This window comes from Apteryx rowi, unplaced genomic scaffold (assembly GCF_003343035.1).
Source record: "Apteryx rowi isolate R43461 unplaced genomic scaffold, aptRow1 scaffold_283, whole genome shotgun sequence".
Classification (NCBI taxonomy): domain Eukaryota; kingdom Metazoa; phylum Chordata; class Aves; order Apterygiformes; family Apterygidae; genus Apteryx; species Apteryx rowi.
The window spans coordinates 979,211-1,004,210 of NW_020449230.1; the positions used below are offsets into that span (position 1 = coordinate 979,211).

A 25,000-nucleotide genomic window follows, 5' to 3' on the forward strand; every position below is an offset into this window, starting at 1 on the left:
CGCATTGCAAAGCCATCAGTCAAAGCCACTAAACTGACCTTCTAGGTTATATCTGTCAGTCATAATATTGTTCAGAGAACATAACATCCAAAAGCCACCGAAAACATCCAAACCTTGTAGCTTGTTTGATGAGTCTAAACTATCTGAGTAACAAGATTAGAGTTCAAGAGCGCAGGTAACAGGATTCTATGCTGGTATCAAATGGTACCCAAGTAACATTTGCTTATACTTTAGCCAATACATTCTTTGGAGCAGTCGAGCAGTCTTCCGTCTTTAAGACGCACTACTGCATGAATAACCTTCCAGGAGGCAAGAGTTGCCTCCACAGAAATACAGCAGAGGAAACCTTAAGCTAAAGGGACACCGTCAGATACAAAACACACCATACTGAAATAAAAACCATCTGCTACCAATACAAAGCATTCTTCATAAAAAGCATTATTCCCTTTGTTCACTGTTAGAGCTCACTCTGAGCATCTGAACGCTGCGAAGCGGTGGTTATGTTCAAACCAACAGCATTTCCCATTAACTTTAATAAAAGGTCATTAAAATACTTCTATACTATTTTGCAAATAGTTTCTTAAAATATCTGACAATGTCCCTTTGATTAAGAGAAGCATCAACAAGCTGCATCTAGCTCTGATTCAAAAAAAAAAAAAAAAGAAAAAAAATCAACATTTACACAGGATAACCTTTAAAGCCCCCAATTTTTATCCTTGCCATAGTAAAAATATTTTTAACATCTAAAATCTTAATCATTCCGTTTAATGTCAAATACATCAAAAMCATTAAACCATGATGCTTAACACTGTAACTACCGTACACCACAACTTGCATTTACGATTTAACAAGGTCTCATTTGTGACAACGTCAAAATCCCCTAAAAATACAATAGTTAAAATTCTGGTTTTGACACTTCAATACATTAAGATGGTGTCTATCTTCAAAAAGCAGAACCCATCGTTGTCCACCTGCCATAATAATGATAAGGAGCTAAAGTTTTGACAGAATTTGGATGTCTTTACCACCAGGCTGTCAAATCCTACTTGGAGTAAGAAAATATGCCACGACCTTGAGTCAAGACCTGTCTAAAATGCAGCTTCCCTTTGTCACTTCTATTGGTGGAGCAGCATTTCTGAGGAATTTGGAGTCTAATTTTCCTAAGGTGGGCACTGCTGAGGATACCAGTAAGACACTGCCATTTCTTGAAGGATGGAGGAAGCACTATCTTGACTCTCTCCTGAGGCCCTGCACACGAACACACTTTTTTATCTTCTTTTACTTTTTGGTAAGCTATCAAGGTTATATGTGCATCAGTTATAGTTTTAACGTGCCCTCAAGAAGTCCTGTCCCATTTTAGCCAAGAATTTCTTTTCCGCTGCAGCTTTGTACATCAGACTTTAAACTCTGTATGGGGCAAAATGTAGTACATAGTGTTTTCAACAAAGAGGGAAAAATAAAGCAATTTGTTAAAAATTCTGGCAGTTTTGTTCATTTAAGGTTTTTTTTGTTTGTTTTTTTATAAAAATGTACCAAGGAGTAAACTTTAAAGTAATCAGATGATACATATAAAAATAGTTTTCAGTGGCTCTGGAGGGAAAAGAGTCGTGTAGGGGTGTAGTTTTGGTTTGTGTGGTTGTCGTATCATTAAAAATTAGCAAAAAAAAAAAAAAGAAAAGGGAAATAAAAGAAAAAGTAGCAAATAATAGTTTTCTTTTTTCTTTCTTCACATCACTGAGCATCCTCTAGAGGTTGTTCTGGGATCCCCCTAAAACAAGACAGACACAGTTTAACTCAACTATATTCTTACTAGCTCTTCATATTCATATTCATATTGTAAGTCTAGGCTCTGGTTATCATCTCAGTTGTAAAAGCATTTTTCCTAGTTTAGTTAGATTCAGGGACGTTGCTAAATATAGAGAAAGCATAGCACAAATCACGGTCTACTGCCAGAATTTAGACACTGCTACCTTGGTTGTTGTGGTTTTCTAGGACTTCTGGAGTGGCTGATTCCATACTGTCAACACTGATACAGATAGCAAATGAATCATTGCATCATCCTCTCTTTCAAATGTTGTTTCCATTTGAAACAACGTATACACACATTATATACTTCTGATACCTGTACACCATGAAGTTAGTCCACATCCTTGGTACAAAGATCTGTGCTGTATAGCTGCTTCTTTGGTTACAAAAAGACATTTCTGTTTCAGCTGCTTTGCTCTCTGAATACACTACTCAACCTCCTTAAAACCAAAAAAGCTTTCAGAACTCAACTCCAAACCTGCACAGAATGAACATGAATTTTTTTTTGTGAAAAGAGACAGCAATGGTCACTGATCAAGAGAACCAATTGCTCAAGTCTGAAAGAATTTCAACATGTTTTCTAGTATCACCTGTAAAAAGGATTTCTCTCCTTTTCACTCTGCCAACTGTTRGTCAGTTATTTTGCAATACTTGACTAAGAGTTACGGAAGCACAGAGATGGTGTTATTAAGGAAAACCAAGTTTGTTTCAAATACAGTAGTTACATGCTATCAGAAAATAAACCAGTAAGCTAGGGCTTGCAACAATACTCCCCCTTTCCCGATGTTTAACGGTTATATTCTCAGAACATTTCCTCTGTGTAGAGCAAGAATGCCACAGACATTTTTTATAGAGAGACAAACACAGGAATGGGAGGAACACTGACTGCTAAAACTGATCTTACTAACCCTAAAAATAGTCCAAGTTATTGCAATACTGTAAATCTGTGATCCATAGGATATTTTCATATATACCCTGGCATCCTGACGTTAGCCACTGCTTGAACTGTACCATTATTGATTCACGTAGCTCTTCCCAAAAGAATTTGCTCAGCGTTTATTCTCTCTGTGCATTGCAGTAATACTTCAGGGCTGCAGACTGTTCTGACATCACCCTCTGCAGGCACCCATCGCAAAAATGGAGCAGAAAGCTCAGAGCTGACAAAAGTTGAAGGGACCTCCATAACCCAATGCCTGATTAATCCGGCTGACCAGGCACAAGTTAAACATCTGGTTTTTAAACCATCTTATTACCTGTTGGTTGAAAAGGTCTTCCTCTCCAAACTCTGCTTCATCCTCTTCCTCCTCATTCTCTCGCATGACCACTGATTTAGTAACACTTCTCACTGCAACTTCCTACACAAATGGACAGATAAAGAGCTGGTCAGTACTCTAGCTGTATCTCTTGAGTTTTTGCTATAGCATCAATATGAACCCTCCAAACTTTAATAGGGGTATTAAAGCAACTTCTCCCAGATTCAACATATTAGTTTTGTAACCAAATACTGGGTAAGACTTTGGAAACCACAAAAACATTCCTACTTCTATTCACCAGAAGGCAAAGTCATGTAATTTAGCTTCAGCAACTCTCTTTCATTACCTACAGATCTGGGAGGAAGTGGGTCATGATGTTGTGCTCATTACTTTTATACAAGGTAATAGCAGACCCAGCTAGGAGCTGTCTGAGACATAGTGGAATGCAAGAAACTAAATTTAAAGTTTCTCAATATGATTGCACAGCACTAAGGACCTTCATTATTTCTACTAATATTCTGTATCAATTGCCTATGTCAATTATCAGCACTGTCTTTCAAATCAGGCACTAAAAGGAATTTTAAAATCCTAGGAAGCTTCCTTTATTACTAATTTTTAGCACTTCTTATACTAAAGAAATTCTTCTGAACACTTGCACCCTTGAAACTGGAAGTGCAAATCTGTACTTGTGCAGAAAGTTGCCCTAAACACACACTTCCAAGCAGAGATACTGCAAATAACCACAATGGGAAAGGACATGAATTTGAGATTTTTTCAGATACTTGTTTAACCATTTCTTCTATTTGAATACAGAGTCAGTTTGCTTTCCATTTGTACAAATGACCCTCCCTCCTACCTTGTCCTGTGCTGCTGTTCCTGCACAAAGTGCTTCCACAGAATTGCCAGCAAGAAAGGCAGCATGAAAACTGATACAATTCTGGTTTGTTTCACTTTCCTATTCCTAGCGGACCGCTGAGATAATGGTACATTTATGAATAACAGCCAAAGCACGATCCTCCCTTGCAGGAGTCTTCTGCAGGGATGGTTTTAAAAAATCAGTTGTGGGCAGCTGTAGGACAATGCAGAATACACAGGAACCTGTGCCAAATGGAAACTTCTGATATAGTTCCAACATTGAAAAGACTGCCATCTTTCTGCATTCATATTATTTATGAATATAAATCCCATAATATGGGAAACACTAAATACCATAACTTTGAATTGCCAGCACTACTTATTTTGTCTCTTCTACATAAAACAAATACAAGTTTCAAACAAATCCTCTACTGGTATGGAGGTTTTCTAAAACACGAAAAAAAAGTCTATGGGTGTGATCAGAATGATGATCACAGTTCTCTAAAGTTTCCTAAAGTCTCATAGATRCTTATAGATATTTAATGAATTCAATGTTATAAGTTATCTTATTCTAGAAGACAATAGGGAAAATCTTAAAATAATGATCTTTTTAAAAAAGCATTAAAGAGTTTGGGATATAACCCAGCCCACGGCCCTTTTCTAGAGGCACAACCTACCTCTCCATCAGAGTTTACGAGGTATGTGCGGATATTTCCTCCAGTACCCCAGCTGCTTTGATTCTTCCACACAAGAACAGAAGGGGGGCTATGAGATACGCCTGCATCTGCACCCCAAATCTAGTGAGAAAGACACTCTGTTATCAGCTGTTTGTGCACATTTTATTTTTAAATATACAAAATCCCTATTTCACCTCCTCCTTTCTCCATAGCAGCTTTGTTTTCAAATGCTAATGGCAGTTTTACCTGCTGTTACCCACACCATTACTTGTAGGAAGATAACATTCTCAGTCTACGATAAATAAATAAATAACACTAGCCACAGTTAAAGACAAGAGAAAAGAAATTCATCTAATATTTCAGCCATCAGTTCTTTTCTGAATATAGCAATTTCTCCAACCACAGTCTCAATGACTGCACTGTATGGACTGGAGAAATAAAATGCAGCTTGTATATGTACCAATTTAATCTTTTATAGGTATCTGATGCAACTGATACTTCAGTAGAAATAATAGGAACAGATCAAAGGAAAGCTATTTTTTTTCTACTGAAAAGGTATCTGTTGCAGATTGAATATAAAATACAAAATTATAGAAAAGAGCTGTTCTACTATAGTTAAGGCTGAGAACCTCTAGTCTTAAACTGCTAATATGGAAATTCAGCTTCTATTTAACATTTTTAGAACTGGACTGAGACCCATGAGAGCAAAAGTTGTACACCAAATCAGTCATACTAAATGCCAGATTTACAACTGCCACAACATCAACAAAAGAATATGTTCTATGACTTACTGTTACAGTCTGCCCAGCCCTGAGGACATACTTGGGAGTAAATTTGTAAGCAATTTCTTCTCCATCTCCAATTTGTCTCTTCAATCTCCAGTTACCCAAAGATTGATCCTAATGAGAGAGAATTATAAGTTTATTTAGGGTCAGCAGAACAGATCTAATGGGCAGGTATCACAGCTTTTCTTTTTACTTATCAAAATAACGTGAATATAAACTTATTTACATGGTTGTTAGTCATCTGCATTCTAACTTGAAAGTATTTTTCTATAGTGATAATGTAAAGTGCAAGTCCCATAAGGTCATGCAGCAAAGATTTAAACAGACATTTCTTTTCTGGCAAGAAGTTCTGCAAGAGGCAGCAAGGCTGTTTCCATGAACAAGGTACCAGCATGCATGTGTTTAGACATCTTGGACACAAACTATGTTCTCTCCCTGCACCAAACATTACACGAGTGCTAGCACAAAACTACTGACACTCCAATGACACTGTCATTTACTGCAGGATGATGCATCCTGAGATGCTGCTCTTCCTCTCCAAGTGACTCTACCTGCTTGTGCTATAAAAAGCTGTGTAACACCTCTATTTAGCTCTTCCTTCATGTTTTCTAGTTCTGCTGACACTCACCTTCTCTGAATTGTTCTTAAGTTGAACGTATTTGCCCTCCAAGTCTATCTCTTCTATGCTGATACTTCCGGTAGCTGAAGCTTGCTGGGACATTTGGAAGCTACTGGTACTACTGCTGCCACTAATACTTCCAGTGCCAATTCCACTTGTCCCACTGCCTGAAAGTTCCTCTGCTTCAATCCGTTTTCTCTTGCCTCGGGAAGAGCGAATAACTGAAGTACTGCTACTGCTGCTGCTGGAGGTAGCCCGAGAGACTGTAACACGGGATGAGGGACTTGGAGACAGCTTCAACCTGGACACAGTCAAGCACGTATTTTAATAAAATGAAAGAAAATTAAGTTAAGATTTTTTTTTTTAAACTGACCCATGAAACTGCACACAAAATAAGATGCCACAATATACTCGGTACCCAGACTATATTATGTCCCAGAGCTAAAAGCAGCCTCACTGTGTGTGTGGCAGGAGGACTGCATATAAGCGAAGGGTGGTATACAGCCAGAGAAGATCTCTGATAATATGATTATGTGACATGGCAGCAGTGCCACACACCACTCAACCTTCCCCTCCAGTAAACCTACCTCTAAGCACACTGCTCTTGGGCCTGATCATACAAAAACAGGGAAACAAAGTATAAACATTTATATGAGGAGATGAATGTCAAGCACAGAATGATATATTTTACTGTATTTTGAGACCATTATGAAATCTTAACCAAGACAGGTGTTCAGATGAGAACACCTGCAAGTGTCCCATGCAGCATACTGAGGTGTGAAGCMGATACGACTTCGGTGAAACAAAATTTGGACATTGCTGCTCAAACAGGAAAAAACTTAAGTAACGAAAATAACACCCGCTAGTCCTAACAGAAGCATGTGGCATCTGTACCTACCTTTCCTCTTCTCCTTCCAGGAGTTTTCGGTAAGCACTGATTTCCATGTCCAGTGCTAATTTAACATCAAGCAGTTCCTGGTACTCTGTAAGCTGCTGCTGCATCTGGTCCCTCATTTCTGTCATCTCCCGCTCCTTGGCATCTAGCATCTTCCTGAACTTATCCCGCTCACCAGCCATCATTTCCTCCAATTCACGAATGCGATCTTCTGCTGCACTAGCCTAGGGAGACAGCGCAATGGAAAACCCAGATGACGTTTATGTGGATACAGCAAAAAAGTTCAAAAATCACCTTCCACCCAAATTAATATAACAAACATTCATCCCCATAAAATTCAGAAAGTGTAAAGAATAGAAGAGATAATTGAATACATCCAAACATTACACAGCTTTAGAGATATTATTAGATACAAAAGCAAATTTAGTCGCCTTACCTGTTTCTGAAGGCCAGAAAGCTGGTAGCTTAGAGACTCTATTCTCATGCGAGCCTCCTTCAACTCTTCCCGAGCTGCACCAGCGGCTTTGTCATTTTGGTCAGAGGCAAGTTTGGCATTCTCCAGCTGGAAGACAAGTTTTATACAAGTCACTTGTATTGAGTTAGATATCCTGCAAATATCACACAATCATAGAACAGAATCACAGAGCAGTTGAGGTTGGAAGGGACCTCTGGAGATCATCTAGTCCAAACCCCCTGCTCCAGCACGGTCATCTAGAGCACGTTGCCCACGATCCTGTCCAGATGGCTTTTGAATATCTCCAAGGATGGAGACTCTACAACCTGAGTAACCTGTTCCTATGCTCAGTCACCCTCACAGTAAAGAAGTTGTTCCTTACTTTCCTTTCAATAAGAACTACAAGCAATTTAATTTAAAATAATTTTAAATGGCAGTATGATAAGTTTATGAACAGAATTATGTAACATCAGGGAAATGCCTTCAGGACCCAGAAAAATCTATTCCTATGTTCCACACTTTAGTAAAAGCAGACCTTGTTTGTGTTATTAGAGAAAAAAGTTCATTACCCCTTCCATTACACATGCAGCTCTTTAGTTTCCTAAAAATTGCGGTTCACGTGATCACACTATCTGCCAGTTTGTCATAAGAACAATCATTCTGGGCCAGATCAAAGGTTACCTGGACTAACAGTTCCCTAGGTACTCAGGGACTAACCTGAATAGAATGGTATTTCACTGGTACGCTGTCCCAGCTGGCTGTTTGCAACTCAGGGACTTCCTGCGTCAGAGACAGTATCTTGGTGCTTAATATCTCTTGATGGATTTTTCAGGCAGGAATTTGTCTCTGCTTTTTGCATCCATGTGGCAGGGAGTTTATGTACATAATAATGAAACATAATCTCCTTTTGCTTGTTCTGAACCTGCCACAGGAGAGTTTCATTAACTATCCCTAGATATACTGAAAAATAGTAAACAATCACTCCTCATTCTCCTTCTCCATGCCCTTCCCATTTTATAGATATCTATTGTATTTCCCCCTTTCTCTCCACTTGCCTCTTTTCCCAGGTGAAGCATTATTTAAAATGTTCCTCCTGCAGAACCCATTTCATATTTTTGATTATTGTTGTTGGCCTTCTTTGTATTACTCTGTACTACCTTCACAAGAAGGACCAGAACTGCACACAGCATTCCACATGACGTTCTGCCACAGTGGCAAAGCGACACCTCTCGTTTTGTTCCTCCTTTTCCTAATAGTTCTCAACGTTCAGTTTGTTTGTTTGTTGTTGTTGCTAATTTCACTTAAGGAACAATCTTCAATTCTCGTGGCCAGTTTTAACCAAATCTGACGGAGCAATAAGGGAGCTCAAAGCTGGTACATTATAACAAGTTTCAAAGTAAAGCAGAGAGCTGAAAAAAGCATCTTTTTTCATGCCTCGAGTTCAACAATTCTACTACACACCAGGGAATTCAAACAGGAAATAAACAATTATGTGCCCCAACTGTTGGAACGGTTTCAGGCAAAACATGCTTCTAGTTAGCCCCAGAGCTTTATGAAATGAATTGTCGTTAGCTGCACTGTTCACAGAACTCTGGGTAGGGAAGAAAGCTTGTGCAGAGCCTTTTTTAGGCAAAGGACTTTGAAGGAACTTCAAGTCAAAAAATATTTGATAACTTCTTGTAAAATATAAAATTCAAAGGCATTTGAATGCCCACAACCATTCACTTCCACTGTCATTATGCTGGCATAATACCAAATTCTCAGATTTAGCATTTCCATTGCTTTTTACTAAAGACCATGGTCAGAGCAAAAAGTAAGCTTTGACCTAAGATCCTCCTCATCAGAAAACAGTCTTGGAGAAGCTCAGCAGCTAAGCTTAACAATGTGCTTTCAAACCATAGTCCGTAACAGCTCAAGCTCTCTGAGCAGGGCAATACTCTGAACAAGGACACATTTTTTTCCAGAAATCCACAAAATGAAGCTCACAGAGAAGCCTGTTTTTTCTCCTCTCTTGATGATCCTTTTATGACTCTTATCTGTTCCAGCTTCATCCATAACACCAATCACTGGGGAATTCCCCAATCTAGGGGAGGGGAAAAAAAGCTTAATTTGTTCATCTCGCTGTTCAAACCCTGCCACTTTTTCATTCCCCTGCTCTGTACATTGCAGACCATTTTCTTTCTACATGGGATCTTCTACCCTGGATCTTCTTTCAACTGTGACAAGTCAATCCAAACATCTGGCTGTGTAAAAATGTCATACATTCCTAATGTCCCTGAATAACGCCAAGAACCCTAACTGTTCATTTTGGTTTTTAATATCTATTATCTATATTGTTGCTGCCCTAAGAAACAGTCAAATATTTTTAGATCAATGTTTCTCAAACTGTGAATCATCAAATCAAAAAAATAAAAATAAAAATAAAAAAAATCAATGGGAGTCTCAAAGTGGAGGGAGAGGGAGAAACAGTGCTAGCGGTACAACAGTTTCTCCCAGGCAAAAGAGAAGTGGCTGTAATTATTGATAAGTAACTTCAGTAACCAGACAACTGGCAGCTGCTTTATTCTTTCAGGTAGGGGAAAGAATATAAGTACACCTGTAGCCAGGAACTGTACCAGTAATAAGTTGCTGCTCCTCCTATATCCCCAGTGCTGGATGAACTGTTAACTCAGGATTTGCACAGGCAGCTAAACCAAAAGGGTGCCAATATTTTGAAGAAGTTTACGCAGCACTCTTCTAGATTAAATTTCTTCTCACTGTGTTCATGTTTCCAGTTTATACACCATGGTTTTCATCACAAAGGCTGCTCAAAAAACATCCAATACCCCGAGGTTTTTTCTTTCAGTGAAACCACAAACTGCACCTAGTAATTTTCCAATCCAAAACTGACTTAGATCACTGAAATGTGATAAGGTTTATGCACACTTAAAAAATATATTAGGACTGGTTAAGAACATTACAAAGGCCCCAGTAAGAGAAAAGTCCCAATGCTTGCATTCCCCAAACTGTCCAAACCATCTCATCCCTCCAGGTAGAGTCAGTAACAGTTCTTAGAAACAGTTTATTGCACTGTATTGAAGGCTCCTCCAACACCTCCATTTTGGAGGAAGAGCTGGATCTATCAACATCAAGAAATAAAATTTATAATAGAAGACACTGTAAAAACAGCTGTGTGACATCATTCCCACTCTGTCCTCCTCAGTCACCAGCAGTTTCGTGATCTCTCACAAACTGGCCATTCCTGGCTAGAGCTATTCTTAGCTATTACTTCTAACTGTTAGGTCACTGAATCARTTTGCACGCAAGCACAGGAGGAGGCATTTGACTGCCAGGACAAAGCTTGTTCAAATTACAATTACTTGTCTCCTTCAAGACAGCAGGACTGATGAAATGGTTTCATCTCTCTCTCACCTTAGCCTGATAGGTCTGCTCTAGCTCCATTTTGTACAGTTTGACTTGTTCATCATGCTGATTTCGTAGATCCTCTAGGGCCTGAGCCATTTTGGATTCATACTCCTGCTGGCGACTAGTGTCCACCTCAACCAAACGATGTTCATGCCGTTTTCTTGTTTCCCTTATTTCCTGCACACACAAAACAGGGGACAAAGTTGCACATTAGGGTAAACAACACAATCTATTTCATTTAGTCCAACATCATTAAAAAAAAGCTTCAATATTGCTAAGAATTATTGCATGTGTTAACAAATGCAAGTTACCTTTCTCACTTTGCAGGGGATAATTCATAAAGGTGATCCGACTTAAAAACAAGTTTAAAAATATCCACATACATTTTAAGTAAAGAGCTATTTTGTGCTATAATAATCAAAAACGGAGGATGCAGAAGAAAACATTAATTTTTAATACAGCAAAGAGAGATCCCATGTGCTGCAATACAAACCCTTCTTTTCTCAATATACACACATATATTACAATAGCAAACAGCCTCTAAGGAGTCAAATARAAATGAACACCTTTTGTGACCATTAAGGAATTGAATATAATCATTACAGAGAGAAATTGAACCTTTAAATTTCACTCTTAAGCATAAGCAAATTCTCTCTTTTTCTATAAACTGCATGACCTCTACTCATTAGATTTTGATTACATTAGCAATAGACTAGCAACCCAAGCAAACCCTTTACAGTCTTTTCTAGAAGACAAATATATTTTTTCTGGTCAGAGTTTGTACTGAGAAAGTTTTCATTCTGAGAAGCATGAACTCTCAGTGCCTAGAACACTGATCCCAAACTAGTGACATAAGACATACTCATGGATTTACTCATGYTGAGCTGTCCACAGACCTCACCAGGCCTGAATGCATGGCATGAGAAGGAAACCGTTTCTGCCTTCAGGGGAGGACAAACAACAAGAGAGTGGCTGTGATTCCTGGCAGGACGCCTGAAGCATGGTCAGGAGGCAGAAAAGCAGGCAAGAGCAGCAAGACTCGCTTTGTATGCCTAAACTGGGGTCATGGCAAGCTAACACAAATTCAGAACTACTTTACAAGTTGCTTTGCAGAAATGCTCTACATCTAAAAATAGACTCTTAGAAATACGCTCTTCTACTCAGAGCAATATGCCCTGATGTGATCTTGAAGAAATTTTTCCTTCCGTGGTGAATTTTTATGCCAAGAAAACTAGCAAGCAGCAGTCTCCCAGTAACTGTAGGCAACGATCCCTTGAAGGCCACAAAAATATCATGGGGCATCATAGAGTGTCAGGTGAAGGGCTGAGCTGATCTAGCAGTTCATCACCACTAGAATGAGCAGGTTCCACTTTCCACACTCTCAATCATGATGTTAAACTCTAACAGAGCTTTGAACCTTTCACTGAACTAAGTGAATTCATTAACCTAAAAGAAACCGATTCCTTTTTTTTCTTGGTGTTTTGAATCTGACCATACAGGAATCAAAGAGCTCCAGGGATGGCTAAAGGAACAGAATCCTCTACTTCAGCATGGCAAGCTGTAAAATTAGCTCCTGTTGTCTCATTTAACTTAAGCCTTAGTCAACAGCAACACAGTTCTTCTCAGGGATCAAAAAGTGACTGTAATGCCCTGCTACAACTAAGCAAGGGTCTGTCACTTGCAGTTTCTTGCAGCAATCCAATTAATCCAGGACATGGGAATGTCACCCACAACTCAGGGTGATCTACTGACTAGTTTCTTTGCCCTGCTCCAGCCCCTGTCCTTAGCCACACAGTCCTGTCCCTCCCTTAATCGAGTTCAGGTACTTATTTGATTCTGCAATAAGACTTATTTCAGCCACTAAATTGGAAAAAAAAAAAAAAAAAGTATTTTACCAGCTTATCAGGCTGAAATGATTTTGTGCAGCGTCAACCAAACACCAGAACTAGGATGAGTGAGAGGAGGGAAAGGACATTGTGGCAGTTACTCAGCAGCCAGCAATTGGATAAGTTTGGGCTGCAGAAGAATCAAAGATCAGAGATGGCTTTCACAAGATGGAGTGAACTGATATTGCTACTGGTACATGGAGAAGGTCAAGCTACCCTTTCCCATTCCCCCCAGTCCCCATCTGTGCATTCCCATTATTTACTTTATGAAAACTTCAGTCCTCATTAGAAACACTGTGAGACATTCCAACTCACTGAACTGGCAGAAAACTACCCCAGCAAAAAGCAGGGTAATCGCATACTGTTCTGGTCAATGAAAACAGGTCACAGTGAGGTCCAGCAAGCACCAGAGCTAGTACAAACACGGGCCAGAGCCGTGCAGCCAGGTGTGGAGAGGGGGAGCAAGGCTCCCATTTTCACAGCAGTGAGCTGCTACATTAGCTCAGCTGCCCATGGAACAATACCCTTGTCACTAGGTGCTAATGCCAGCTCTGCCACTGATTTACCATGCAACTCTTGCAAAATCTTTAACTGTTTTATTATTTAACCTATTTACAGCAAGGACAGTAATATTGACTTCCCCAACCTGGACTAGTTATCAATTGGTTACAGCCAGTTTGAACAACAGCTGCACAAACATCAAAGAAAGATGAAGTTACTAGGTCAATAATACCTCCTCAAACACATTCTTCCTGAAATCCAGATCCTCTTGTAAGCTCTGGCACCGATTCTCCAGGTCCACACGCATGAGCGTCTCTTTCTCCAACTGCTTCTTAGCAACAGCATGACCATCTTCAGCCTGGTAAAGAATTTAAAAGCTAAAGATTTAATTTTGACCGGAACCTTATTTTCCATCTGCAAGCCCTTTATGGTCTTTATTTGACACCCTTGGCCCAATTACTCACAACAACCAATTTAATCGCAAGCCACCAATTTCCCAAAAAACAACAACAAAAAGAAAAAAGTATATAAGTATAGGCATATATGCACTTATATTTATCGATATTTAAAAGAAGTTTTATGTTTGTATATCAGCTATTTCAAACACTGGAGTATTTCAATGTAGTATGAAAATGGAACTGAGGATTATTAATTACTCAAGCATAGTATGTTGAATGTTATCCTTTTTCTTGCAAGCATAGTCCCACTGGATACTTAAGAACAAGTTTAAAAATGCGAGACTTCACAAAGAACAACAGTTAGTAAACTGATATCTCATGACAATCATGTACCAAGAATTTTTAAATAAAAACCTTTGACTAGRAAATTTTCAAAAAGACTATGTTACTCTGAGTGTTTGTTACAGAGAATTCTTAAAATTTAGTTTTCTATCCAAGAGAGGCAGATACAGGTTAAGCTGTAAGTGAGCTGGAGATCTCTCAAACTGTTTAATTCAGGAGCAATGACGTTCAGACTATAAATTGACAGCAAAATAACAAATTTTACAAGACACAYCCTTTCTAGTGCTAAAGCCACACAACATTCACTGGCACACCTTAGCAAGCTGGGCACGCAGATCAGCCACCTCTGCTTCCAGAGASCGCTTTTCATTCAGGACAGTATTGAGTTCCGCTTCACTTCTATGGAACAGCACTTCAAGATCCTTAATGCGGCCTTGAGCCACAGAAAAATCTGCATCTTTCTTTTTGTAGCTGAAAAAAAAGAAAAGTTAACTATATTTACAAGTGTGTGCACACACATCTTGTAGATGTCTTGCTTACAATTACAGATATTTTGTTATTATACACATTTTGTTACAATTATAATCCCTTATGTACCACTAGGTGGCTCCCAAATTAACCTGCAACTGCAGGAATGAAAATAATCATAAACTATTCCAAGAAAAAACAAAATTTGTATCAATGGGTTGTAAATGTATTTACCCAATGAAGAACATATGTCATGGGCAGAAAAGGGAAGAAGCAGCAGCCAATTCTGACACCTAATTAAGGGATGGCAATAAAGCTGCATTACACATGGGGTGTAAAGAGTATTTTTTCATTTTGAGCTGCACAGCACATTTCATTGGTGAGATTTATCACTGTGGATGCAGCCCCTGAGGAGCAGAGCGCACGCAATTCCCACAGAGGTCGATGAGCATCCCTAGTGCTTTGTACTTGAGTTGCCCAAACTCATTCCTCTACCATGCATTCCCACACAAAGTAGTCAGGTAATCCACTGTGTCTGTCTAGCTTTTCCTTTAACATATTGATTGAGTTTCTATAGCTTCTCTGGGTATTCCACTCCAGCGTGTATCATTACATTACTCAAAAACTGTTTGGTTATGTTTAAATTAATTCTTTCTTGCTGCAGTTTAAGCTCACTAATCCAGTCCCATACCACTGAGAATGCAGGGAACAGTGTATTGCCTTTTTCTCTTAAACTGTCTCAGAATTCATTTTTCTCCTTCCCTCTCTTCAAATACGCCTTCTCTAGATCAGTGGTTTTCAGCCTGCGTGTCTTAAAAAGCCATATATTTGGCCTGCAACTCCAAACATGGGGAAAAACATGAAGTGTTTGCAAAGTAAAAAGATGAAAAATCACTGCTGTAGATTACACAACCCTTGTTCCTTCATCTCCCCAGCCCATATCCTGTGTCTTGCTTCCTAGACTTCTGATCATTCCTACTGTCCCCCTCTGGAATCTGTTTGCTCCATACTTCTAACAAACTGCAATGCCCAGAATTATTACATAAAAATCCTCCTTATGTGGCATTGGTATGTCCMCCAGAATACCTCTTTAGATACTCCAGCATGATGCCCATCTTTTTTGCGATTACAGAATATGTTGATGCACACTTCTTTTGTGATACACTCTAGCCACCAGGCCCATTCGTTGTCTCTGCATTTCTTGGTGTAGCTCTCTGAATTTCTTTTTAACGGCAACTGTTTTTTCTTAACCACTGCTCCAATTTGTCAATTGTGAATCCTGTTCTACAACATATGTACAGCGTCTCAAGCTCAGCAGCTTGCAGGAGACATGCAGACAAAACATCTGACTTTTAAGTAAGAGAGAGTTACTTAGCAGTAACTAGAAGCCTTCAAAATAGACTCTCCAGACATGTGCCATACTGTGARTGTGCATGAGCCACAGGCAATCGTATTTGGAAGCGTTCTGCCTTTGCAGTTCCTAATTGGCAAAGTACGAACAACCATGTACACTACACATCCTGCAATTTCCTCCCACCTGCAGAAGCCAGGTGGTGTACAGGCACATGCCCAGAGAAGGGAAGGAATGGAAATGGTGAATGTATACATGGAGAAAGCACTATAAAGAATTCCTGTCAGTGGTTAGGTAGCTTCTTTCCCTTCATGCATCTGTTTGTATGCACATTCACACTGAAAGAGACTCCGAGCAAGGCTCCTTTCATTCACATTTTTATTTTMATTTATAACTTCAACCAAGATTGCTGTCTTCACGCAGACCATTGACAGAAGACTTCTAGGAAGGTGCAGCCTGAGGTGCCTAGTGGTGACAAATTGTGCACTAGATTTGTCTGTTCAGAGCTGGGCCAATTCTCTTTTAAGGAAACCAGGTTGGGGGAACCCCCTGGAGCTCCTTTTCCCAGAAAGCAGCCAAGGCTGCTCAAGGGAAAGAAGGTTTCAGTGGCTATGTGGAGTAGCATACAGAGGAAGCAGCAGCAGCAAGACAGTCACACAGCAAGGCACTGAGAGCTTGCAGCTCAAGCTGGGAGACTGCTAGAAGGACCATCGTACAAACTCGGGCAAGACTCAGATGATGGAAAGAAATTTTCTCAGAGRACTCTGCAGTTAATTGCATCTAAAAGCCACCTAGTCAACTGAAGCCAAATCTGGAAGCATAATCCCACTTTGCAAGGGTACAGTGGGCAGGAACAGGGGTTATTTATAAATTTATTCTTCTTTCTGCTACTGTATTTAGTCACATAATTTTTGCTGTTAAGACGGTTGTATTTTAAAACACATGTTCTGTCCAGCCCTTTTGGAGATGCTCATCATACGGAAAAGGTCTAGGTATATCCACCTCCAAGCTTTGTTTGACCTGGAGACCTGTGACACTAGTAAAGACGTGAACAGACACTCCATGCACATCAGGAATGGAAACTTGCTTTAATCAGGCCAAAGCTACCTGTGCTATGACAGAATACTCCCTGATCATTACATCTCGTTCAGCAGTCTTGTGGGAGGGTGCTGTTCCCCCATGGCAAAAGTTCTGTGCATAGCTCTAGTAAACTAAATTTTCCCATCTATACCTCCTCCACTCATCCAGTGCCCCTCGCGAGCAGAAGTTTTTAAATGGACTAACTTTTGTTGAACAACAGCTGCACACAAAAATACTAGCAGCTGTTAGGTATGCCATATAGGAAGGAACTATACCTGCTTCAGAATGATATCAGATTTCTATTTTTACAACATTTTAATCCAATATTTAAGTGTTGCCACTCCTGATAAACTTTTCATTTAAGGATACTTGTGAGCTGCACATTTAATCACATAAAACAGCGTTCTTAGAACACCCTGAAGACATTTCACTTTGCAAAAAGTGAAAGTGCAGGAAACTATCCAGCTGCTTCATGAGCCTGATTATGAATTCGGCTCAATAGAAAAACACTCTGAATTCATGAGTTGTGTTAAATTTACTATTTAAGAATATACTAAATTTACTTCTTTTACATATATATATATATATGTAAAGTACATGTTGTAAAAATGTTTTGGTTGGTTGGTTTTTCATATTAGAAAAAAACTCTTGTAAAAGTCTCTGGTGTCCGGTTTCTTTTCAAGGTGTTTATTTCTTCCTTATTTAACTGGTGTCGCTCAGGGAAAGAAAAAGCTGTAAACAACAAGCACATAAAATTCTACTACTAGTTTTGATTGCAAAACAACTGTCCCAAGCAGTGTGAACTCACCTGTCTCAAAGTGTTTTCTGTTTCTTAATTTACATTTGAAACTTGATCATTAATTGTAACTTGACGGTTAATCAAAGAACATGGTAAAGAACCATAATAATGTGTGCTATGAACAAGAAGCCTAAATGAAACATAGCTATTCTCTGAAGATTTTCAGCCATCACCTGTACTGTGATCTTTACAAATGTAGTGGGGAAGTTGCAACCAGCAGCAAACAACGCTGTAATGAAGACACAGAAACAAGATACCTTGCTAAATTCCCTTTAGAAATTCTACCATGGTTTAATTCCCACAGTGAAATTGCTACACCATTCTAATGGACAAACTTAAGCAGAGTTTAATTAAACTAGAAGCATCAGAATACTACAAGCACTTTATCTTAAGGTGGTCAGGTTTTCAAAAGCACCTGAGCACAACTTGAAACCTAGTTTCCACTGATCTCAACGCAACTTATGATAGGGCAATCCTTAAAATCATATCACAGCTTGTTTGCCTAAACYCCTTTATATAAACTGTCTTAAAGAACACCTACACATCTTAAGGTACCCCATAAACATGCCCTTAAGGCACCTAAAATTTAGTAGCCATGCTAGCCTAAACACAGCCTGGAGAAAAGGAAATACTTTGGGGAAGAGACTATGCTTAAGGTTACGGCTGAATGAAGGTCTTTTTTATGCATTTTCCCCCCACATTGAATGAACTGCATAAACAGTCCTAGGAGTAGAGACCAGCCTCTACAGTTCCTTTTTCACTTGGCTACAGTCAGGTTCTTCTTGCTCATCCTCTGGTCCCAGGACCAGTGCGCCCCTTTCTGCAGTTCCCAGTTTCAGCAGAATCAACGAGGAGTAAGCCCAGTCCCAGAGCCTGACGCTTAGGTTGCTTCCTAGGAAGCCCTTTCAATCCTTTCATACTGAGGACCACTAAGTCCAGGTGAACACTTTCCTGGGAAGTGAGTACTCCCTTTCCATGAAGGTCAGATTCAGCTCCTCTCTCTCTCTTCTGCAGATAAAAGTATGCCAGGCACATGGAGAAAGCAATCCCAACTTCAAAGCTAAAACAATAGGCTCTGGGCTGGCTCAAGAACAAGACATGGAGCTCAGCAGTGGCGGTACAGAGGAGCACAAATCAGATGAGAAAGCACATCAGAAAGCATCATTACACCACTGTAAAAATGTATGTTGTGTTTATTTCTGCTCCTGCTCACTCCACCTTTTGGGATCAAGGTGAAAGAGAGGAGAGGTTGGTAGGAAACTGAAAACATCCCAGGGAACACCTGTGTGAAGAGAGACATGCTGGAAGCTGCTTAACTTGCCACCATCCTGTGTTGGGAGCACTCAAAGCTTGCAGTGCAGAAATTCAAGGGCAAGTGACACAGGTGAGCACAGGCTGCTCTCCCACAAAAATCACTTGACATGAGAGAAGGCCTCAAGATCTCACCTAATGAAGCCACAGGGGACACAGCAAGAAGGCAATGATACTATGTGCTAGGCAAAAAGGATGCCCACTCCCACCACACATGGGTCAGGACTTCTGCAGCCTTGGAGCTGCCTAACAGAGCTAGGCTCCAGCACATCAAAGCAGGGGGAATCCATCACCTATATATGCAGGGAGTGAGGAGGAAGGGGTATCGTGTAGCAAGGGCTCTGTGCGGGCCTTACCTCTCCTCTGTCCAAAGTGGTCATGGCAAATCTGGTTACCACAAAACACTTCCAGGTTCTGTAACACTCACGCAACTCAGAGTTCTTAGGAAACAACTCTTAGTCTGATGCAAGAAAGAACCTGGACCTTCTTCACACAGCATCAGCTCAGCAGCACTCAAAATGCAGCTGTATGGAAGAAATTACTAGGAAAGGAAATAMAGAACAAAACARAGAACACCATTATGGTGCAATCTATCTTGAACACTGGTTCAAGTTCAGATTCCACCTTCTCCTTCACCAAGAGGATATAGTAGAACTAGAAAGAGGACAGAGAGGGTAAAAAAAAAAGTTGATTGAAGACACAGCAACTCTGTACAAGAAATGAGTAAGTAATTAAGATGTTTCCACTTGAAAAAGAGATCACTGAGTGGGGATAAGAGAAAAATCTTAGGTGATGTGAAGAGGGAGAATACAAAAACTAGGGACAAATGGAGCTGCGGTGGCATGTTCAAAAACAGGCTGTTCGCACAAATTGTAGCTAAGCTCTGAACCACCTTGCCAAATCTAAGAAYGCTAAAAGCAGATGGTCTCAGGGGATACTGGTCACACATGAAATAAAATTCCTTTGAAGCTTACTACACAAAATCCATCCGTAATTTAGGAAGTCCCTTAGCTGAAGGGAATCGTCAAAGACTGATGGAGTATTTCAGGGAAGTATCATTAAGTATGCTCTGTTCTTATACTCTTCCCTAGGTGCCCATGATTGGCTTCTATCAAAGAGACTACCAGGCTAGAGGAACCTTTGGTCTGATCCAGTATGACCTGCTCTAGGAAATAACTGGGGATGCTTCTTGTTGACCTCCTAGGCAAGATGACCTCCAATTATCCGAAGTACAACAAAACAAAAAAGACACCCCCCCCCCCACAAAAAAAAGAACATCAGTATCATACATAACAAATATGTAAAAAGACAAACATCCCAAACCTGCCAGGGCATTCAAAACCCCAGGAGATGAATCCGATGATCTATTCATCAGCTGCAGAAACCCACAATAAATGGAGGGATATAACACCTTCCTCCGTATTCACACGGACTACTGGGATGGTATCATTTGTCACTATCGCGACAAGTTGCCYGAGTTCACAGCAGGAAGACATAAGCATAACCAACTGCTCTTGAATTCCAGTACACTGACTGGCAAACTGTGCTCTTTCACGGACCATAAGTCCTGTCACAAATCCTTGTGGACTAAGGATCTTGCTGCAGGTTGTTCATCTGCTTCCCAAGTCTACTGGAATCGTGCAAGCGGACAGCCTTAGGAACAGACCAAGAGCAGGGTAATTGTCAGGCTCTTTTGGACACAAACTAGGATGATGTCACCACATCCCAACCACACTCTGCGGCTTCCCTGGAGCATTCTCAGTGTCCCCAAGGGAGGGCTTTCGCTGTTCGTAAACCCACGCGTTAGCGGAAAAACAAAGGGGCAAGTCAGCTCCTGAAGCAGTACGTTAGATATATTTGGTCCCTGTAGCTAGAAGAGCTCTGCAAGCCTGTGGCTCAKCAACTAAAATTCAGTTCAGTCCAAGAGTAAGGAAACACTTCCCAGATATTCTTTCCAGCCAATGTTTTCTCTTCCTCTGACTCTTCCAACTGCCTCTTTTCTTCTCCCTCTCCCATGTGAGAGACCAGAAAAGAAATGCCCCAAGACAGAAGGGGATCCCAGCAACCCCCTTCCTTATCTATTCCAAATGAACAACAAAGTGGGAATGCCTGAGACCCTTCCTAACCAGACAGGGCTGGCATCCTTAACCCTCCTCCTCTGTGTCATACCTCATAAGAGAGACTGAGGCAATTGCAGTGATCATAAAAATTACATACTAACCTACTCTTCCATCCATTACACACCRTTCTCAAAGCACTGAAGTGAGCTTGGCATTTGAGCAGAAGTATCTGTCAGCTTGGGTGAAGACAAAATGAAGTGGTTTCCCTTAGCAGAATCTCCCTCTAAGGAGGGCTACAGTCACGACATAGGTGTCAAGTGGACACAGTGCACACTGGGAAAACAGGCTTTTTAAAGTTATGTCTGCAAGAATCACATTTAAAAACTRGCCACAAGCTCCCCTATGACCAAAGCCGGGCTTGGTGTGAACACTCCAAGTTTATTACAAACATCTCAAGGGACTGGAAGCAGTCTGGTGGAAGAAATTTTCAAACCAAGGAAGAATTCAGTTCTACTCCTATGAACTCTAAGAACAGAGAAGGGAAAGAAAAAAAAAAGTGTATTTTCCTCATATTTGGTCAGTTTCAGAAAGCCAGAGATGTTTGAAATGAGTCTGGCAGAATTAACCTGTCATCGAAGTGGCTGGTAAGGGACAACTCAATTGTCCAGACAAAGGGTGAGATGACACAAGGGAAAACACCATCTCCATCGTTTTATGTGCAAAACATTCTACAACAATGTATTTGTAAAATATTAGTGCCATCAAAAGACTGAAGAACAGGAATAAACTGGCAATGATTCTCATCAGCTGCAAATCAAAGATACTTCTGACAATACCTTAATCAAAACATAGAAATAGGCATCTTGCAGAGCAAGATACATGAACCAAATTCCCAGTTACTACAGTTCTCTTTTAGATCTTGCTTTAAAAGCCAAGCAAGTAGACTGTTTGCTAGCACCAGAACAAGAGGGACAACCTCTGTGACCATCTAAGGCTGTCATGCAAAATATAACATCTAAAACCAAAGTCAGGACTACTGGCCTCTGGCTTCTAACAGAGAAATCAAACCCGACAGGAGTATTACAGTAGGGCTGGGTGGTATTCATCTCACTTAACTTTATGCGCTTACATCTGAGCTAGTCACCATAGGGTCCTTTTACAGTTAACAAAGGCCTCGCTAATTGAGTCAGTAAATTTTATGGCACAATTCATCCGACCACAGGCAGGCATCTCCTTTGACACAAACTGTGCCCCACATTCAATAGGCTAGCTCTTTGCTAGCTGTAAAACGCACTTACAGTGACTTACTCAAACAGAAATGCTTATACTGTAACTATTCCATCTTTGGACAGCTATTTCRGGGCCAAAGTCGACAAAGGAATATCCCTGATGACTAATCTTAACAGTAGGGCCCAGCATGTAAAACGRAGATCCAGTCATACAGCAAAGTTTACAGAGGAAATAAAAAAAAATTACTTCATCATAAACTAACTAGCTATTCAGAAGAACCACAAGGGAGGGATACACTTCATTCCTTGTATAAACCCTTAGATGCACATGAAGAAAGGAGACTTATAGTATGCCTGTACGGGCACTGATAGGTTAAAAGCAGTTCTATAGCCAGAAATCTTCAAACACAGGTTCCTGCTTTACACTATGGACYGTACATACTGCCATCATGCTCAGGAAACATCTATAAATCCTAAACCCATTTACTTAAACATGTACTAAAATTCAATTAAAAGCAAAAACTGATTTGGCCATCATATATACTCATTTTAAGTAAAGTTTCAACTGCTAAATAGTACTTGATAGAAAAGCTCCCTAGTGGAAATAGAAATAATGAATTATGTTWTGCTTCATTAGCCAGTTTAAGAACTAGGTAAAATGTTCTTTGACACAGACTGAAGAACAGATTTTTAAAGTGCAATCAGTACAAGGTCTTTTCCAGGACATTTAACCTGTAGCTCCTGTATTCCCAGATATATGTATGTATGTATACTGCTTCTGTATTCYCAAAATGCTCAGGGCCACCCTTGTCCTATGCCTTCTTTTCTGCCATCAGTCATACAGGGAACCAGACAGAAAAAACAATTAAGTTAAAACTAACATAGCCAAGGAAGGTTAATTTTTTAATGTAGATCAGTTTCTCAATGCAGTTTAACAAGCAGCTACCTGTGTGCAGGTTCACATAAGGAGAGGAGCAATGGGACAGAAGCAGGCACAACTGATTCTTTCAGCATCTGGATATCTGAAGGGTTCATCTAATCAGTTTACTAATCTTGTATCTATAAATACATCTGTGCACATACTAGTCTGATTATCTGCTCTGACTAGCTGTACAAACAAGCCAGGAAATTTCCCTCTGACAAGACTTATCTTCTCATTAAGCTATAACACTTCCAAAAGACACTCACTAAAGCATTTTAAGAAGCATCAGTAGTATTGTTCACACTGCAAATATCACCCATTAGCATTTTTTTAAAAACATTAAGTATAGCACACAGGACTCTCCTTACCTTTTGTTGAACTCTTCAAGTTCTGCTCTCAGTTTTCCTATTTCAATCTGCAGTTTAGCCCTCTCTTTGGCGGTTTCATCCAGAACTCTTCGGGCATCAGCCAGTTCAGACTCATAGAGACTCTTGATTCCACTCACCTAAGGTTAAGGGAAAACAATCGTTCAGACATGAGAACATCCCAGACTGATCATCAAAGAGCCAGAACAAAGCACCACGCTTTGCTTAGCTTTCTTTGAAAAAAGATGTATGATCTGATTTGTTGTTTAAGAATATTGTATACAGAAACATTTTGAATTAATGTGCATCTATAGTTAAAAGTGATCTAGACCTCAAGATAAGATTTAATTTTTATTCTCAGTTGAACATAACATACTGTATGTTTGAAGTGCACAAGTCTTGTAAAGAGCTAAACTGAAGTGGATGAGTACACCCTACCATCAGATCTTAAATCATTCTCCCTCATTTCCAATATTGCTGGTTGTCAGAATTGCATTTGCAGCAGTGTCATCATTTAAAAATAAAATACAAAGGACTTATTTTTTGGAATACAGGTCTGAGGTCCAATTCAACTCTGCTGCTCTTGCACCATTTGCTAAAGAAGAACCTGAAACAAGATGAAGAGTTCATGTTTCTGTTGTTCAGAGATGAGCTTCCACTCCTATTCGCTACCTCAGAGGGTGATGATCTACAGACCTCTCCCTGTCTTAAGACCACAAAAAAATCTCCAAAAAATTAGCTATTCACACTACAATCAGCCAGCTGTAAGTCTCCCCCCCCTTCTTTTTTTTAAGGATACAAGACCATCTGAGATGTATGTCAGATAGCTAAGATTAATAGCTAAGACCATTTAAGATCGCTGCTGTTTGCTTCTTTCAAAGGATACCAGAACAACTATTACTAATGCAAATTCAAAAATGGAGCAATCAGGGTGTGGGAAAAACTGTAAACAGAATGTAACAACTTTAGGAAGAAAAATCTGATAAAAAGGCATAAGATGTAGAGACAAGGAAGCAAACTGCACTATTCCTAGGAACGCCTGTTTCATCATCAGAGCAACACCGGTGACAGACTGAACCACCTAGTCTTCAAAGAGTGGTTAAAAGCAATCAGCATATAATTAGATTCTTGATTGACTATATTCTCATAGAACTTCTGAAACAAGCTCAGATATGACACTCTGAGGTCTAAGAAACCTTAGTTTACAAGCATACTGCATATCAGAAACTGCTTTGCTTGCCACCCATGAAATCTTACTTCTTTTCTTTGATGAATTAATTCTTTCAAGACTTACCAAGTCGAAGTTTTGTTTTCATAACTGATAGTCAAAGACTGTCTATAGCACAAGCCAACACAACTCTGCATTATCAGTTACAAAATTTAGGAATTTCTATGCAGAATTGTACCATAACTATGCTAAGATCCTTCGTAGAGCATTCTGCAATACCAAGGCAAAAAGAGTATTTTAAGGCTACAAAGACTCTCATCATGGATGACCCTTCAGTGCCATTCACAAGGCTACATCAAACTTACCCAGTA

The 25,000-nt window shown here is 39.8% G+C and overlaps 1 protein-coding gene across 7 annotated transcripts in view; it reads right to left on the minus strand.

Annotated features, from left to right (window-relative positions):
• Positions 1 to 1,680: 1,680 nt before the first annotated feature.
• The window catches only part of LMNB2 (lamin B2), a 29,906-nt gene continuing 6,586 nt past the window's right edge, over positions 1,681 to 25,000 (minus strand). For 2 of the 7 annotated variants that reach the window (XM_026068969.1, XM_026068973.1), the window contains exons 2-12: positions 23,465 to 23,601; positions 14,191 to 14,347; positions 13,369 to 13,494; positions 10,756 to 10,926; positions 7,327 to 7,452; positions 6,894 to 7,114; positions 6,005 to 6,296; positions 5,383 to 5,490; positions 4,592 to 4,711; positions 3,060 to 3,161; positions 1,722 to 1,768 (exon numbers count right to left, since the gene is read on the minus strand). In XM_026068969.1, the coding sequence (XP_025924754.1) occupies positions 1,727 to 1,768; positions 3,060 to 3,161; positions 4,592 to 4,711; positions 5,383 to 5,490; positions 6,005 to 6,296; positions 6,894 to 7,114; positions 7,327 to 7,452; positions 10,756 to 10,926; positions 13,369 to 13,494; positions 14,191 to 14,347; positions 23,465 to 23,601 (1,602 nt within the window). In that variant the 3' untranslated portion in view covers positions 1,722 to 1,726. The other 5 variants (XR_003254030.1, XM_026068970.1, XR_003254032.1 and 2 more) reach the window with 5 other exon arrangements.